Here is an 18,535-nt window from a genome sequence, read left to right on the forward strand (position 1 = left end):
GAATTCTGCCTCTAGATGTGGAACCTCAGTCAATCACCAGGTGACATTCCCTTCTCAGTTTCTGCATTTATAACATTAACTGAAATCTCCAAGTGCAATCTTGATTTAGGACTCTGTAAGTCACTGAATCTGAAATAGTAAGAGAGTTTCCAATCCCCTCTGGAGAAGCTTAGGTGGTCCGCACGTGAAGAGTTCTACACATGCCTACCACAGTGCAAACAAAAATCCAAAAGGTTATACATTGGAGGTTAAATGTATTTTTACCTTAATATATATTTTAGTAGGCTGTAGGAAGTAGGAATCTAGATAATGTTAACTTTGTCAGTTAAGAAATGATGTTTGTAAGCCATGTGCTCCATCTAGGCTGCAGGCGTTGATGGAACAACGAAGAGGTTTTCATGCTCTACAATGAAGAGGCTCTCTTATCCCTAGTCCATTTACTATCTTAGCGAAATGGGGCTTGAAGTGCAAATTAACATCAAATTTTATGAGCATTCCCTACCAATAAGATCAGCAAAGACAAAGAGCAGGGTAACGTATCTTAAGCAAAAGATGATATTGTCTTGGGAGAGTTGTAGGTAGAAACAAAACATTGGAAAAAAAATAAATTCCAGTCTAATTTCATGTGTGATTGTAGGAAGATGCAGTTAAACAGGACTTTACCCTCCCAGATCCCACCTACAAAGAAGGTCACCTACAAAAAGCACACAAGTCTTAGACACCATCTCGTACGTAACAGAATCTTAGGAGGCTAAGGTGTGGCAGAGGCATTAAGTGGCAAACATGAAGGTTTCACCCTGCATTTCTATTTATACTAAAGCTGGAGTTGGGTACCCACAGCATCCCTGAAGTAAACATATCCAGTTCTACTTGACAGTAATCACAGATATTCATGACAAACAGTAATTCATAAACTTGCTGAGTGTACACATGAATCTTTCATATCACTAGGCTGATTGGGTGAGCAGCAAGTCAAATAGCTGGTACATGAGCTTAACTAAACACCTGCCTCCCAAAGCTTACACACCTTCCATTCTATACAGTGCTACCTGCATATTCAGAGCTTTTCAACAGTCTTGAGTGATAACCTTTGTAAATATCAAGAGTCTACCACATCTCCTATTTCCTAAAACAGGATTAAATGAGATCAGAGTTTAAAATCTCATCCTAGTTTGGGCATGGAGTAAAGGACAGATCTCAAAAATAACTAAAAAATGTTAAAACTAAAAACAAATAACAGTTGGGTGTTCAGGACATGGTGACAATGTCTCAATCTTCTATATGACTATGGCTTCCAGGACAACCTCAGAAAAAGACTAGGGTTCACACAGAATTCCCCCAATTAGCATGGGTAGTGTTTGGTCATGGAAAGACCCAGTCCTCACGTATTTGCCTCAGCAGCAGTATCAAGATCCAAAAACCCACCTTACTTTCTCCTCTATTTGTACTGCTTACTTTGTTTCAATATTTATTACTGTGGTACTGAAGTTATTATTTGAAGTTTAATAGCTGCAAACATTTTTAGCAGCTGAACCTCAATATTTACATTTCATAAAAGAAGTAAGTCCTGAGAGATTTTAACATTCTGTTATTTCAATGAGGCTTCGGGTGTTTGTGAGGTCCCTATTGGAATGCCACATTAAATTTAAATTAAAAAAACAAAAATCTTTACTTTTGTTTTCTATCTTCACCAACCTGAAGCCAGAAGGAACAGAAAGACCCCGCTTAGCCAAGGGGTAGCACTTGAAAAAGCTGTCATTGTCAAACATGTCACTGTTCTCTGGCATGAAGGAAGCTTTGGGTTATGAGAAAAAACAATTAACCCTTAACATATATGTTGTCAAGATGCCTTCCTAAAACGTAGGGCTGGAAAGAAAGAGAAGAAAGAAAAGTAGGCCTTGGCAGGGTAACTCAGTTGGTTAGAGCACCATCCTGATGTGACAAGACTGTGGGTTTGATCCCGGTCAGGGCACATAGAAGAATCAACCAATGAATGCATAGATAAGTGGAACAACAAATCAATGTCTTTGTCTCTCTCTCTCCTTCTTCTCCTCCTTCTCTCTTTCTCTAAAATCAATAAGTAAAAAATTTTTTAAAAAGTAATGACTAAAAATTAAAAGAAAGAAAAGTAAAGGCAGGTATTTAGTTACCTCAAAGGGGCCAGGAAAAGACTGGATTCATGACCAGCCCGGTGCCATCCCTACCATCTGGGGAACCAATTGCTCCATGCCGGTTTCAATCCCATGGGACAGCCAGGCTGGATCCACTTGTCTATTCTAATTCCCATAACAAATGGAGACCTGTAATTCAGTTAGAAGCTGCACCTCACACCTTTAGTGTGTTCACTATATACCAGCTCACTGTATAAGCAGTTTGACAGAAGACAGTGACAGAAGAAAATCTTGAGTCAGACACTGGAAAAATTTTGCTTCAAGAAAAAGACAATTGAAAATAAAATAAAAATTTATTCTTTACCTAGCTCCCATATGATTTTCATACCAGTACGTGACTTTTATATATTAAGGTCACTTTTCATACTTACTCTAAAAAAGTATGTATATATTGGTTGTTTTGTTTTTTAAGGAAACTTCAACCAATATGGCAAAATTGCACAAAATGTGTAATAAAAATATACTAGTGAATTCAGTCAACACTTGTTGAAAGTCAAATAAAAAAATATTATTACCCTATACATCTATAGGACATTTTTCTCCTAGAAATACATAATTCCTCTTTATTATACCATGTAAACATTCTAGTATGGGTTATTACTTAGTAAACTAAAGTTTGATGCTTGAACATTTTAAACTTAAAAATGAAGTCAATACTATAATAACATGAAAAGCTCCCTCTCACACTAATCAGAAATATAGTCAGCATGTGGATTCTTTCAGAAGAGCATTATCTCAGGTTTTCTTCAAATACTGTATTTGTTTGCCAAGAGCTCAAGCTCATCTCACATCTGCAGCTACACAAATCTCAAGGCACACAAATATCTGATTAAAGCTAAGCAGTCGCCTGACCTGTGGTGGCACAGTGGGATAAAGCGTCAACCTGGAACACTGAGGTTGCCGGTTCGAAACCTTGGGCTTGCCTGGTCAAGGCACATATGGGAGTTGATGCTTCCTGCTCCTCCCCCTTCTCTCTCTCTCCCTCTCTCTCACTCCTCTCTCTCTCTCTAAAAAAAAAAAAAAAAGAAAAAGCTAAGCAGTCATTTTTGAAAGCGAAGGTGCCTTATAACAAAATAACCTTCAAGAGCTTTTAAAGCTAGGTTACAGTGCAGCAACTGAAATAAAATCCTAAAATTTTATGAAACAAACAAAAAAAATCACATTTTAAAAATAAGTAAAAAGATAATACATGAAATAAAATAACCATATTCTTTTCTTAGATCAATTTTTAGAACAATTTTTTTACAGCAGTTTCTTTTCCAATTTGCACTAATGATTAATAGAGAATATTCCTATATATATTTCCTGAGTTTATGAATATTATTTTTGAAAGTCATATAAAATCATTATATTTCTTTGGCAAAACTGCCGAAAGAATTTCCAGCTCAAAAAAAGACAGAAGTTTTCAGCCACACAATCAAATGATACACATAAACATTTATTCTCTATACATCTATAGGCCTTCATTTCAAAGAAAAATTTTGTTTCATATGTTTCAAAAAGTTACTAGTAACGGTGGAACTCAGCTGGTTCAGTAAAACCGACACCTAATTTTTTGTTGAGTTCAGTGAACTGGTTGTTAAAATGGCACTTGTAATCATGGCTTCTTTCTAAGGTGGGGGCCTAAACAGCTGTCCAATGTGGAAATCACATATTTACATTTCTTACTCTTTTTTAACATTAATCTGAACAATAGCGTATTCTAAGCACCTTGTAGTAATGTTCATTCTGTCCATGGGTGAAAAAAATAGCAAGTAAGAATGCCAATCAAGAAGCAATATGGAGCCCTGGCCATTTGGCTCAGTGGTAGAGCGTCAGCCCAACATGTGGATGTCCTGGGTTCGAATCCTGGCCAGGGCACAAAGGACAGCGCCCATATGCTTCTCCACCCTTCCCCCTCTCCTTCTTTTCTGTCTCTCTCTTCCCCTCCCACAGCCGGGGCTCCATTGGAGCAAAGTTGGCCCAGGAGCTGAGAATGGCTCTATGGCCTCTGCCTCAGGCACTAGAATGGCTCTGGTTGCAACAGAGCAACGCCCCAGATGGGCAGAGCATTTCCCCTAGTGGGCATACCAGGTGAATCCTGGTCAAGCGCATGCGGAGTCTCTCTCTCTCTGCCTCCCTGCTTCTCACTTCAGAAAAATACAAAAAATAAAAATAAAAAAGCAATATGGAAATATCATAAATAAGTTTTACTATTTTTTGTCAGATATTATTTAATATTTTCATTAATATTTTAAAACTTATAATTTAATTTTGTGTACTTCTTTTATTGTTCTTATTTAAGTATTAAATGCATAAAAAATAAACTACCTTTTGGTATATCATTTTTTAATACTTAAAAACAGTCATTAGGGCAGAGACCAGTTGTTAAATTATTTGAATCCCACCACTGGTTACTACTCAGATATTTCTTCTACTGTAGGTCATATACTAAAGTCTAATAATAATCCCATTTACTTCCATTAAATACTTACCAGGACCTTTACACTATGCCAGTGGTTCTCAAACTTTTGAAGTCGGGGCGCATTTAAAATCCTAAAAAAAATTGTAGGCGCACCATATACAAATTTATGAGAAATATGTTATAATAATTAAGTCAAATATTAAAGAAAAAATATAAAGTTTAAGCATGCTTTTATGGTAATTAAACAAAATAAATATGACAAAATTAAATTTATTCTGACATTAAGAAACATTTTTATGTTACATTTTTTGAGTTATGCTTTTTAGAATTCATAAAAAAGAGGGGTTAAAAAATAAAATATGAGCCTGACCAGGCGGTGGTGCAGTGGATAGAGCGTCAGACTGGGATGCAAAAGACCCAGGTTCGAGACCCCGAGGTCACCAGCTTGAGTGTGGGCTCATCTGGTTTGAGCAAAAAGCCCACCAGCTTAAACCCAAGGTCGCTGGCTCCAGCAAGGGGTTACTTGGTCTGCTGAAGGCCCGCGGTCAAGGCACGTATGAGAAAGCAATCAATGAATAACTAAGGTGTTGCAACACGCAATGAAAAACTAATGATTGATGCTTCTCATCTCTCTCCATTCCTGTCTGTCTGTTCCTGTCTATCCCTCTCTCTGACTCACTCTCTGTCTCTGTAAATAAATAAATAAATAAATAATAAATAAAATATGACAAAAAGTTATCTTTTTATATACATAGATACATTCTTAGTAAGATTTAGTAAATTCGGCAGGTCCTGGTGTGAATGTGTAAAGTTTTTCCATTCTTGTGTCAAACATGAGCCTGATGTGTCCTAGTGATTTCTTCAATGTTTGGGCATATATTTGAAAGACAAACTCTCATTTCCTCATTAATACATTGAAGAATTCCTCTCTTTTTACTCTTAATTGTGTTGAGGATAGAAAATCCTAATTCACATAAATAGGATGTTAAAAATTGTAGGAAAATGTTCAAAGCTTTTTAAGATATTGCCATGTATTCTTCATTTATAGAAATTCAAAAGGCTTCAAGAGACAATTCCTTATGTTTAATCATCAATCCACAATCAGTGGATATAGCTGCCCCGGTTCTTCTTCTTCTGTTAATGTTAAACCAAAATCACTTGAAGCTCCCATGAATGGATTTCTAATCCAATCATATTGTTCAGTGTTAAGTGATGGAAATGCTATAAATTAAATTCTGCCCATCAGCCTTCAAGTCCTATTTTATTTACACTTAACTTTTGCTCACTTTCTTCAATATCATGCTTCTTTTTGAGAAATCTATCCATTTTATTTGGGTGTATTTATCTAAAAATAATGATGTGTTAATAATAAATATAATAATGATGTGTTAACAAAAAGAGCAATATTTCCATAATGAAATGGTATAATAGAGTAATTATATTTATTTTTATATCCGGGCACATGCTGTGAACCAGCACAGCTAGTAATTCTAATTCCTGAATGGGAATGGTGAGAAATTAAGAAAATAAGGGGTCAGGAGGGCCCTGTAATTGCTGCTGGCAAAAACAAAGTGTGCCTAAAAACCACATCTTGCTTTATTTATAGGGCGAAGTGAGGTCATTAGCAAATCTTAACTTTACACCAAACAAAGGATAGAAGAAACTTGCCTCCAGTCTTTCCAGGGAACATGGGTGGTAGTGTAAACAATCCAGCACCACAGCTTAACAGCCTTTTGCAATGTAATCAGGCAAGTGAGGCGGGGGGTTGGACAGACTGTCAACTTACAGCCAATTCCCCACACCTCTGTCCCCCAAAAATCTAAACTCCAAAAACCCTGTTAGTTTTTTGGTCCCCAAAAGGCACATATTTCTCTGGAATACCATAGGGCACACCTGGAAATCTTTTAGGGCACACCAGTGCACCCTGGCACACACTTTGAGAACCACTGCACTATGCTAAGTGTTTTTACACACCTGATTTCACTTCATCCTCACCAAAGCCTTAAGGAAGGGTTTGAATCCTGCTTCTTTCTACTTCCTAGCTGTGGAGCTTCGTCTCTTCTTTTACAGATGAGGCAACTGTGACTCAAAATGAAAAGAGGCAGAGCCAAGTCATTTTCCAAGAACCAACTGTCACAATAAGCAAAGACAATGGTATAAAAGATGCCCCATGGGAAAAGTGTACTGATTAAAATGCACTGTGGTGAGTGGGTGGGGAATATTACTAGCACAAAAAAGGACAGCTGTAGCCTATGGCAGCACCAAATTTAACTCAAGCCACTCTAAATAAATGTAAAAGTTAAGTAAAGTTGTGCTTGTCCTAAGCAGTCCCTTAAATACTCCAGTCCTAACCAGAATGGGACCACTAGGTCCACCACCAAGAACCAGTAAGTATAACACTGACAAATGCACAGTAGAGCCAGCCTTAACTCTGGTTCCCAGGTATAGGTAGGTGAAGGTCTTAAGAAAATGAACCATGTATGTACATTGACTTAAGTACACAAAGCCCAAGCAAATGAGCTTTTAACTACTACTTTTGTGATTTCTCTAGGAAAAGCCTCCTATGAGTAAATGGTTGCTGTGTTGTGATCCAAGAGTGGGAAAACAGGAAATGTGGTGGGCCAAGACAGAAAATCATGCTTAGAAATATGGAAGGCACCATTAGAACAACCTGAGCCAGGATTGTAAGAGAAAGGAAACAGCAATAGGGTAAAAACATTTATCTGCATAGAGATTAATGGTGTCAACAGTTAAATGAATGACACATAAGTAAAGGCATAAATAGCAACCAAATAACTAATGTATGGAAAGGGAACTCAAGGAAAAATCAAACTTGAGCCAAAGGGCTTATTTACCAACAAGAGAATTTCCAACAAAGGTATGTCTTCATTAAGAATCCCACTTAACTAACCATATCTGAAGTAATTGCTCAACAAGTCCTTGTTATATAACATTCTGTGATGCTAATAATTTATAGCTATTGTATGTCTTAAACTCTTCCTTCAGACTACAAGTTATTCAAAATTAATTTCTATGTTGTTGTTGGTTTTTTTATCTATTTGGGTTTCCTAAAAAATACCCAAATAGTGCCTTATAGACCAACTGCTATAAGAGATGGAGGAACTATATATACCAGTGAAAACCATGGACTGACTATAGGATGAATTGATTACATAAAATAATGGTAGTGGATGATAATAATTAAAAAGTATTCCAGCGAGAGAAATACAAAATCACCAGGAGGCAAATACCAGCAATAACTGTTTCATGCAAGAACTATTGATGAATACTAAAAATCAGTGAGGAAAAGTGTGATGTGAGAAACAGGACATGTGCATAATCTCAAAGGATATCCTTACAAAGTACAGTAGATAAGCTGGCAAACAGCACACCTTAACCAAGTGAATAAGGTTAACCTCACCAGCAATGAGACATATGAAGTCATCTACCCCCGATAGGATGCACTGAGAAGGGCACAACATCACTTCTGGGGTATTTTTGTCAAAAATGTTTGCCCTCAATCTAGTTATAAGAAAACATCAAACACAAACTTAGGGACATTCTACCAAACTACTGACCAGTACTCATAGATTGGAGGTGACTAAGAAAAGATTATAATTAAATCTAACGTGTGATCTTGGAATAGAACAAGGACCATTGTAGGGGGGAAAAGGCAACACTCAAAAAATGTCTGTAGATTAAACAACTATATTGCATAAACATTAATCTCTAGATTTTGACATTTATAATATAGTTATGTAAGATGTTAATATTATGGCAAGCAGAGTGAATGGTATATGGGAATTCTTGAAATATTTCTGGAACATTTTTTAAAAAATTATTTCAAAATAAGGTATCTATAGATAGATAGATAGATAGATACAGAGAGAAGAATAGAGATCAGTGAAGAGCTCAGGAAAATGAACCACATGCGTTCTGCTTAAGCACAGAACGCAGTCAAATACGTTTTAAATACTCCTTTTGAGATTTCTCTACGAACAGTCTCATGTTATATGTATAAAATCAAATACATGTGCAGTGTTTAGACAGTAAAACGTAATTTAAAATATAATCTGATAAGCAATAGGTGATTGGGCTGTACACTTCAACCTGAATAAAAAGTTCCAAGAAATAATTTGAGAGATGCAAATCAATAAATATGTCCTCAGTAAGTACTTAAACACAGTATGTCCTATATTTTGGGGGCCAAAGGGCTCACTACTATAAAACTATAGAAAATAATAGAATGAGGGTGAATTTAGGAGTTGTAAGATGGTAGACATCACAAATTCTATCTTTTCATTTTAACTAGTAGAATTCTGAGACCAGACTGGCTAAAGGCATTGTCTAGGTTTAATGTACTGACTTGGAAAGACAAATTTCTAATTCTAGTGAAAACACAAAAGCCATTGAGGAATGAGGCTAGAGAGTGGAAGCCACAGTGTAAATGAAAATTAAGCTACATCTTTATTTCTGAGCATATGCTAAAATAAATTTCAGCTGAAAAGATTAATGAATTAACAATAGGAAAGAAAGCCATAAGGAACCTAGAAGGAAATTTAAGTGAAAGATTTCTTTTTCATTACATAGGATAGGAAAGGACTTCCTCAGCATATAAAGGAAAATGAGAAAAAAAACATAAATTTAAAGTTTAGCATTTCAAAAACAGAACAATTACTAAAATCAAACAATGAAAAATAGCTGCAAAAATATGGACACATAAAGAATCAATATCCTTAACATATGCAGATCAATAAATAATAAACCAATAAACAATAACAGCAAAGTTCAATACAAAATTAGGCAAAGGACACTAAGCAGGTAATTCAAGAAGAAGAAAACTGAATGGTCAATAAACAATTGAGAAAACATAAAATGTATTATAATCCAAAATACAAATTATGGGATGCCATTCTTGATACATCATTTGTTGGCCAGAGTTTCAGAGTCATATTCCCATGCTCTGTTGGTAATAGAATTAATACAATATTTTTTATAGTAAGTAGTCAATACACATTAAAAGACTTCAAAACATAAATATCCTTGATTTAAAATATGTCATGGTTAAGTGTAGTCAGTGATCTCACTGAGTCCATTGTTCAGTGAGTTCACTCACTTCCTGGAGTCCCTAAGACCATCTCAGGGGTCTACAAGATCAAAATTATCTTTATAGAAATAGTAAGACATGATTTGTCTTTCCCCTGCATGACATGTGCAATGATAGTGCAAAAACAATGGCAGGTAAAGTTGCAAGTTCCTGAGCACAAACCAAGGCTGGCACACCTGTCCTAGGAGTCACCATAGTTTTCATTGACACATACTTGCAGGGGAAAAAAGGCTAAGGTTTACTTAAGAATTTCTTCACATTCACTTATTCATCCTCAACCCTTTAATACAAATACTTTTTACATTCTATATGACCAAATAAGAAGTGAACACACAGCACATCCACTGCATAGAGAAGTTTGATGGCTGTCTCAAGGAAAAGCTCTTGTATAATTGTTTAAGAGCTGAACTAACTGCTTCTTCTATGAAATACCATTTTTATTGGTACTAACAATAAACAAAGTATGATTATTAAGATCTGGGTGTCTGGCAGACATTTTCTCAAAAATAAACAATGTGAGCCTGTCACTTCAAGGAAAACAGTGATAATATTTGTTGCCAATGATAATATCTGAGCTTTCAATAAAAAATTCAAATATTGGAAAACTGTACCCATCACCATAAGCTTGACAGCTTCAAGTCTTACAGATCTTTTCAATGAGATCAGGGGGATATTACCAAATGTAATTTTTTTTATGCTATATAATGAAAGGTGACATTTGGGAAACTTGCATAATTCACAAACAATATTTTGCAAGTGAACATGCATGATGATAAAAATTATGCATAGGTAAAAGATCCACTCAATGTGTATGACAGGCCAATGGACTGTAATATAAGAGTGGAAAGGTCTAAGATATGGTTTCACTCTCCACATTGCAATTAACCTTTAGAAAATACCACTGGTTGGGTTTTATGTAGTAACAAAAATATCTACAATTATCTGAAAAGCCTATTAAATTACTTTTCCCTTCCCAACTACATATTTGTCTATGGCCAGAGTTTCTCCATATTCTTTAATCAAAACAAAATATCACAACAGGTTGAATGCAAAAGCAGATGTCTTCTTTCTTTTAAGGCAGACATTAAAAAATTGGCAAAAGTGTAAAACGAGGCCACTTTCTCACTACTTTTTTTGAAATGATGGTTATTAATCAAGCATGTTAAACACATTTACAAAAGCATGTTAACATGTAATAGGTTTATTGCTGTTAATTTTAAATAAGTAAAATTTTTTAATTTCTCAATTTTAATTTGTATTTGGGTATATATCAAGAGCTATGAACCATATAAACAAAATTTCCTTGGGGGACTCTATACTTTACTATTTTTTAAAATGTTTTATTTATTGATTTGAGAGACAGAGAAGAAGGGGAAAGAGAGCGAGAGAAACATCGATTTGTTGTTCCACTTATTTATGCATTCATTGGTTGCTTCTTATATGTGCCCTGACTGGGCATGGAACCCTTAATGTTGGCCTATTGGGATGCTAAGCAACTGAGCTATGGGACAAGGCTACTCAATACTTTTTTAGAGTGTAAAAAGATCTGAAGACTAAAAGTTTGAAAACTACTGATATGGTCATTTCCAATTTCTGGGAATCTAAAGTAAGAAAATAAGCAAACTAGGTATTATATATATATATACAAACATAATATCAAAAATTAAATTTAAAAAACTCTTGATATCCAGCAATAAAGAAATGGATGGTACATCTAGAATGTGATATTGGTTATTTGAAACACATTGTGAAGAATTTTTGAAGATGAGGAATGCTCAAAATATGTTAAGTGAGAAAAGGAAGATCTACAAAGTGTATTAGCAGAAGACAGTATTAGAGTGGAAAAAATAAAGACTAGAAGGAAACATATACAATGTTAACAGAAATTTTCTGGGCTATAGGATTACAAATAATTTTTATTGTCTTTAATGAGCATGTCCTACTTTTAAAGTCAGAAAATTTTCATTTTTTAGCATACAACATTTCAGTATTTTTGTTTTTTTTTTAAGAACTCAACATATGTAAATGCCATCAAAAGTAACTGCCGCTGTTATTAGTATTAATACTGAAACTACTTAGGGCAACTTACTGTAGAATTCTGAACTGAAAATTATGAAACCTGCATTCAAGACACTCTTCGGCCATTAAACAGCTCTGGAATTTTTGACAAGTCATTTAACCTATTTTAACCATCAGAAATGATCTCGGAGGTCCATACCCCACTAACTCTCTGATAAAATGACCTATCAAATCTAAAGAGTGGTCAAGTCCTATGCAAGAAACATCTGAGGTAAAACAGTACTATAGTGAAAACTGTAAAGCCAACTCCAAAACCAAACTCTTGTGAGCTCGTTTGGAGATTCTAGCCGAGCAGCACAGCTACTCGTATAACCCTTGACCGAGTAATGGTTCTATCCAGGAAGGTCGTCCTCTCAGATACTGAGCGCGCAGCTTCGGGGAGGGACGCACATGGAGCGGGGAGGGACGCACATGGAGCGGCGTGGGAGGAATTGGACACCCGCCTAGCCAGCCAGATCAGCAGAATCAACCCTGATGACCAATGGGGTGACAGATGTCTCAGCCAGATCGCCCTCATATCCAAAAATCAAACTCTCTATAGAACTTCCACTTATGCTGCTAAATGGTCTTTTACATTCCTTCTTTGGCAAATGAGTGCATCCTCTGTAGTTTCCAGTGGAAGAAGAGTCAGAGATTCCCCAAGTGGTATTTGGAAGAAGTGAATAAGAAAAAAAGGGAGGGAGGGCATGAGAGAATAACCAAGACAGCATGGTGCCTCAAACAAAGAGAGCTCTTACTAAGTGTACTTCATAAGTCCATTAGAGTATGGGGAGGTTATCTCTTACGGAGAGGACAAGGTGTTTGCCATGAAAAAAGAAAAGGAATAAAAGAGAGAAAGAAAGAAAAGGTAGAGGGGAAAGAAACAAAAGCAAAATTACAGTTGCAATATAAGTACATGAGAGAATACCTAAATGTACATTGTATTTTTAAACTGTCCACAAAAATTAACCTATCCCCTTAGCTGAAAAGCCTTCATTCATTTCACTGCTCATTGGCAGAGTTGGCAAGAGTTAAAGACAGATAATTAAATTCCAGTTTGTCAATTTTGTTCCCGGTTAGCAAGTGTGATAAAAAATCTTTAACTATAAAGGAATAAATAGTACCCATAATTAAATATAGATAGTATTATAAAGGGATACCTTCCTTTTTATAGATTTGGAAAACTGAGTCCCTCAAAAAACTGAGATCATAAAAGACCTTCAACTTATGCTTCAATTTGTAGTTTATTAATACCAAATATTATTGGTATTATTATTATCCAATAATCTCTCCTCATAAAAATACTTCTATGGTGATGTCTGTTGAAGGGTTATGTATCAAGCACAGGGAAAGTTCGCCATTAGGGGCTAATTGAGCTCAGTGCCACAAAACAAAATGGTACAAGTCTGAATTTGGTTTTGAAATCACAGAAAAGTTAACAAACATTTAATTTATTTAGTATATCACAAATATAAATAACCTTTTGTCCTGGATTGGATCTTTGTGTGTAATGCCTGGGCCTCTGTTTGCACATATTTAAAATGAGAAAATCAATAGTACACAGTTTCTCAAGTTCTTTCTTCAAAATTAGTTAATCCTAAAATCACTGAAAAAACACTCTTTGGAAAGGAGGAAAGTATGAAATATACCTGAAACATGTATAGATACGGTTGTTCAAATGACCAACCTTGATTCCAGAGTGGAATCCCTAGGGTTCCAGTCTCTCCGACTGGTTTGAAGACTCTTGGGGTCACTTAATTATATTAGAGCCATAGTCAAACAGGAGGCCCCTTTAGGCCTGTGCTCCCTAGTGTGTTTCCAGGGGCCAACTGAAAATGCTGCTCCATTTTCTCCTTTTGAATCTACAACTGGTATTTCCACTCTGAGAGGGCCCTGACACCTGTTATTCATCCCTAGTATCTGTCATTTAAGTACTAGATATTTACGGAGCACCTACTATGTGCAGCCATCACTAGCACATACCAAGTTTTCAATAAACAATTGTCAACATGAATTTAATTGATTCATCCATGAAGAGTCTCCCGAGGAAAGAGGTGAAAGAAGAAACCTTTTTCCCCATCCTTGATCTCCTAACACCTGACATGTGTGACACGTGGTTCCTCAGGCCGGCTTGGCAGCCCAGGCACAGCTGCGGGGAGAGAGGGGCACTTACCTGGGGAACCTCTGCTTCAGCTTCCTCAGGCTCTGCCTGGTGGGAGGCACAGACACTAGGCACTGGGCTATCTCGTCGTACTGGGCTTTAGTCAGTATCATGTTGGGCCAGAGTCTGGGAGGTGGCGGGGACAAGTGAAAAACACCCTGCGCTCGAGCAGCCTAGGTGCCGGGACGAGGGGGTGGGCACACAGGAGCACAGCGCTGGGTGCTCGACTTCCTTGGCTTGCCCCTAGTCCCTTTCACCCCTAGCTGCACAGCCTCGGCTTCACCCTTCAGCTCGGCGGGAACAGGGGGCGGGCTGTAGACGGGATTGCCCGGCCTTAGCTTTCTGAGCAGCCGCAGTGGACATGGCTGAAGGCAACCGGCCGCCATGTTTGTTAAGGGCAAACCAATCAGGAAGTAGCAGCCCCCGGGAGAAGTGGAGCCTAAGTCCCCACACGTAGGTATTGCGGCAGCTACCACCTGGGGTCAACCTGAGATGCTCTGCATTTATACCTTCCCAGTTGCCAACAGCCAGGGAATTCCGCTCACAGACCCGGCTGCAGGGCACATGGTATCCCGCAATCCTTAAGCTTGAGCCCTGGAAAGCCGCTGCCAGGGCGCACGATTTGAATAGCTTCCAACGCGCGAGTTTCAAAGCAGCTCCAATTGGAGACTGACCTACAAAGAAAGTATGCCTTCCCTAAAGTCTCCGCACTCTGAGAGCAGGAGCAAAACGGTAAAATTCCAGGGCCTCCGCAGACAGGACACAAGCCAACCTTCTGCAGGTGGCTTGGCAGTTTTTGTACATGATGGGAAACAAACTGGAACACAAAGCCGACTTCATCAAACCGCCCGCAGTAAATAAAGAGCAGCACTTTCACCCCGGTCTCCCAGATAGGGGCTCAAGGACTGCAATTATTTCTTACTCGTCTCTGTTTCCCCAACTCTCACAAAATAGTAGGCACTCGTTGGATGTTAGGAGAAACGAGTCAATGAATGAATCTTTTCCGTGGTGCTGTAAGCTGATCTCAGATCTACTGAGACAGTTTCCTAGGACATCAGCCCCTCCTTTAATCCCCTTTTAAAAAATCATTTTGGTTCTTAGAAGGCCATGTGTTCTGTTTCTTTTCAAATTTTAACATTTTAAGCAAATGAAAGAAAAAGTGTTTACCTGTTAGAAAATGTGTAAATGGTTAATTAAACAAAGAAATCTGATACAAGGCCTGAGTTGGAAATTTAGCTTACATATGCCTCCTTGGATAAATTTCTTAATCCATCTAAGTTTCAGTGCCTTTGTCTGTAAAATCGATTTTTAATTCATGAGGTCGTAGTTAAGCTTAAATAGGAAAGTAAAGGATTCCTCAGCATATTGCCACAGCAGATAGCCTAGGTAAGATAAATAGCCTGTGCAAGACTGCTTGATAATGATAGGCCATTTGGACATGGCGTCTACCAGCTATTGTTTCACAGGCTCCCTACGCTTTGACCTACTTAATTATCATAATTTCCTGTCAGACAGGTACAATGGTCATTATCACCTTTCTCTTCCCTTTGTACAGGGTGAATAAACTGAGGCATGAAAAGGTTAAGTAATTCCCAGAGGTCGAGAACAGGTAAGCAGCATGTGTCCAGTTTAAACTGCTGAAATTTTGTCCCCAAGTCTGTGCTCTTGCCAACTCTCAGTAATACTTAATTACTACACCAAATAGTCACACTCTTTTAGGCCAAAGGTGAAGGATTTTTTTGAAGGGAATAATGTACATTTCAAAAAATCTTTTAATTCAGGTTTTAAAAAGTTCTACCATTTTATTTTCCCACGTGTCTCAAAGTCCATTATCAACAGTGGATCCTGAATTCAGAAACTGTGTTTGTTGTGTTTTTTTACACCAGAGTGTTTTCTTGCCATATGCTTTGCATCTAGCTCTGGTTGTGTGACATTAGTACATAACTATTTATTTATGGCAGCGTGGCCTGGAGTTGCCACCTGGCTAGTTTGTTGCTGACCCTGCCATGACTTTTACATGAAAGCTAGCTGACGATAAGCAGACACCACTTGATCCCCCATTCCATTCTCCCTCCCCCTCCACTCTTTCCAATTCACAGCCAACAGATTTTTATAGAAAACATCAGTTCAAGGATGTTTGCACTAGTTATTTTTTATAGTAACTCTTCTCTGGCACTTGTCCGGCATTCGCCCTCACAACCCTTGAGGAAAAGGCCAGCTTTGTTTTTCTGTTTTTATTTTTAACATGCTGCAGTTTACAATTTTGACCCAAATCCAATAGATTGTTTAGAGTTAGTGCCAGGGGGAAAAGCACAATTATGTTGCTGTTTACGTTGGCAGTGACAGTAGTGTTGTTTATTAAGCAGAAAATAGAAGCAAAGTAGAAATGTGTTAAGTCTTGTTGTTGTTGTTTAGGTGTTTTCAAATTTTATTTTCATGTAAAATGCTTGGGGTGAGCCAATTATTTCTGTGAGGCACCCTCTCTCCGGCCCTTTCCCTACCTCCATTCTGCCGCACCTCTTGCATTACACTCCATGCTCTTCGTCTGCTAGTATTCCTCTAGAGCTGCCTCTCTGTGCCTGAAGTCCTCCCATTGTTTCTCAGTCAGTTAGTAATACCGACCATTTGCCCATTAAGTGAAGTAGGGTCATAAAATGAAAGCAATACCAAACCCAAAACCAAAAGAACTGACCTACCTGTTTAAAAATCAGCCATAAACGGTATGCCCTTTAACAACTGAAAGTCTTTCTATCCTGAATGTACTCACTATAACCCCACAACATGGAACTTCATAGTTCTGATAAAGAGAAAGTATCTACGAACATACAAAAGGTTTAGGAAATCATAGCAACAAAATGTGTCAACAAAAGTAGAACTAGTGCAACTCCCCAGAAGAACCTATAGTCCTGAAAGATGAAAAGGAGTGAATCTCTTGATCAGATATCTCTTTGAAAATTTCTGAACAATGTGGATGATGAACAATTTTAAAGGAGTGTGGGGTTTGTCAGAAGACGGCCAAAGGTCATTTCAAGAAAAGTGCTAAACACAAAGGACTAAAAATAAAAGTGAGCCAAGTAATGCGCATGGGAAAGTTATTCTGGCTGGTGCAAAGAGCTCTAAACAGTGAAAGGAGTTGAAGATGCTTGACCTAGGAAAGAATCAGTCATGTTTTTAAACAGTGTATTGTTCACTGAGTCTGTCAAATCTAATGTGTATTTTTAAAAATAAATGCTGACATATTATTTTTCATATTTTAAAGCCTGATTCTTCATGGAATCTTGTTAAAGTCAACCTATTGATTATTATAAAGAAATATAATTAAAGTTTACTAACTGAATAAAGAAGGGAATTAATATTATTTAAACACCTATTATACTCAAACATTATTCCATTAGCCCCTGATTTATAGATTAGGAAACTGAGACTCAAGAGAGAATAAAAGGATGTGTCCACTGGATCCAGTTAAACTACAAAACCATGGTTTGGATGCAAGTTAATCTGACAGTAAAGCCTTACGTCTCCATGCAGTGTACTATAATTTCAAAAGAAAAAATTTTTTTATTGAATTGCCTTTAGGTAAGCATTTATACTCTGCACTAGCCGGCTACTTTCTTTGGCTACCACCAATGCCTGTGGAGGGGACATTCCAGCTTCGATTTTGACGTTTAGCCAAAACACACTTTTAAAAAAATTATTTGGCTTCTTTCACTAGAATTTACTGCATATTTCTCTTTTTGCTCTATGAAGCATCACCTAAAGTGATGCATCTTTTGAAACTAAGTTTACATCTCCATACTTGCCATCCATGAGTGATAGGGCATTTTATCTTGGTTCCAAAATAATATAAGTGCTTAATGAGCAATAAAGAGAAGAATAGTTCACTTGCTTAAGCTTCCAGCAATTACTTAAATTAATGACTTAAGGAAAACAAAAGGAAATATACAGAAGAACATTTCCACACTATGATGGTGAAGCAATTACACTAAATAGTCAGGAAAGATCAAGAGCCAAATGTGGTTATTTCATGCAAGTCAATGGTGAGTGAACAAAGTCTGTCAAACCAGGTGGCCTGATTCTAGAGGGAAGTTACTTGTTGATGGGAAATTTCAATGAAAGCCTGTTGCAAACAGAAGCCGTGTCCCACATGCACATAATTCAGAATGGCATCTCCTCTTTTTTAGTAATACTAAGAACCAATGTTATGGGTAGGCACAGTGCTAAACATTTTAAATACATCTATCTTCTCTTAATTCTCAGATCCAGTGTCAAGAGGTAAGTGCTATTGAAGGTGAAAAACCTAAGGTTTAGAGAGGTAGTTTCTACGTATTTCATCAATTATTTTACAGCATTCTAGTGTTTCCCAAATTATCTGTGTTGAAGACCCAGGTTTTCCTCATATTTTATGGACAAATATTGCTTTCTTTTTTTTTTCTTTTTCTTTCTCAAGAGAAAAACAGAGATAGACAGAGAGACCAACAGGAATGGAGAAGACAAGAAGCATCAACTCATGGTTGTGGCACTCTTGTCCCATGGACAAATATTTCTATAAAATGAGAAAAAAAATGAATCACTGAAAAATAAAATTTAAAAAGACAAAGACATATAAAATGCAAATCCCCAATTTGTTATTACAT

The 18,535-nt window shown here is 37.1% G+C and overlaps 1 protein-coding gene across 5 annotated transcripts in view; it reads right to left on the reverse strand.

The window, feature by feature from the left end:
• CDIN1 (CDAN1 interacting nuclease 1) overlaps positions 1-14,192 on the reverse strand; it is a 237,956-nt gene extending 223,764 nt beyond the window's left edge. For all 5 annotated transcript variants that reach the window (XM_066343437.1, XM_066343434.1, XM_066343435.1 and 2 more), the window contains exon 1: positions 13,914-14,192. In XM_066343437.1, the coding sequence (XP_066199534.1) occupies positions 13,914-14,014 (101 nt within the window). In that variant the 5' untranslated portion in view covers positions 14,015-14,192. The remainder of the gene's footprint in view (positions 1-13,913) is intronic.
• Positions 14,193-18,535: the final 4,343 nt, after the last annotated feature.

This window comes from Saccopteryx leptura, chromosome 6 (genome assembly GCF_036850995.1).
Source record: "Saccopteryx leptura isolate mSacLep1 chromosome 6, mSacLep1_pri_phased_curated, whole genome shotgun sequence".
NCBI lineage: Eukaryota > Metazoa > Chordata > Mammalia > Chiroptera > Emballonuridae > Saccopteryx > Saccopteryx leptura.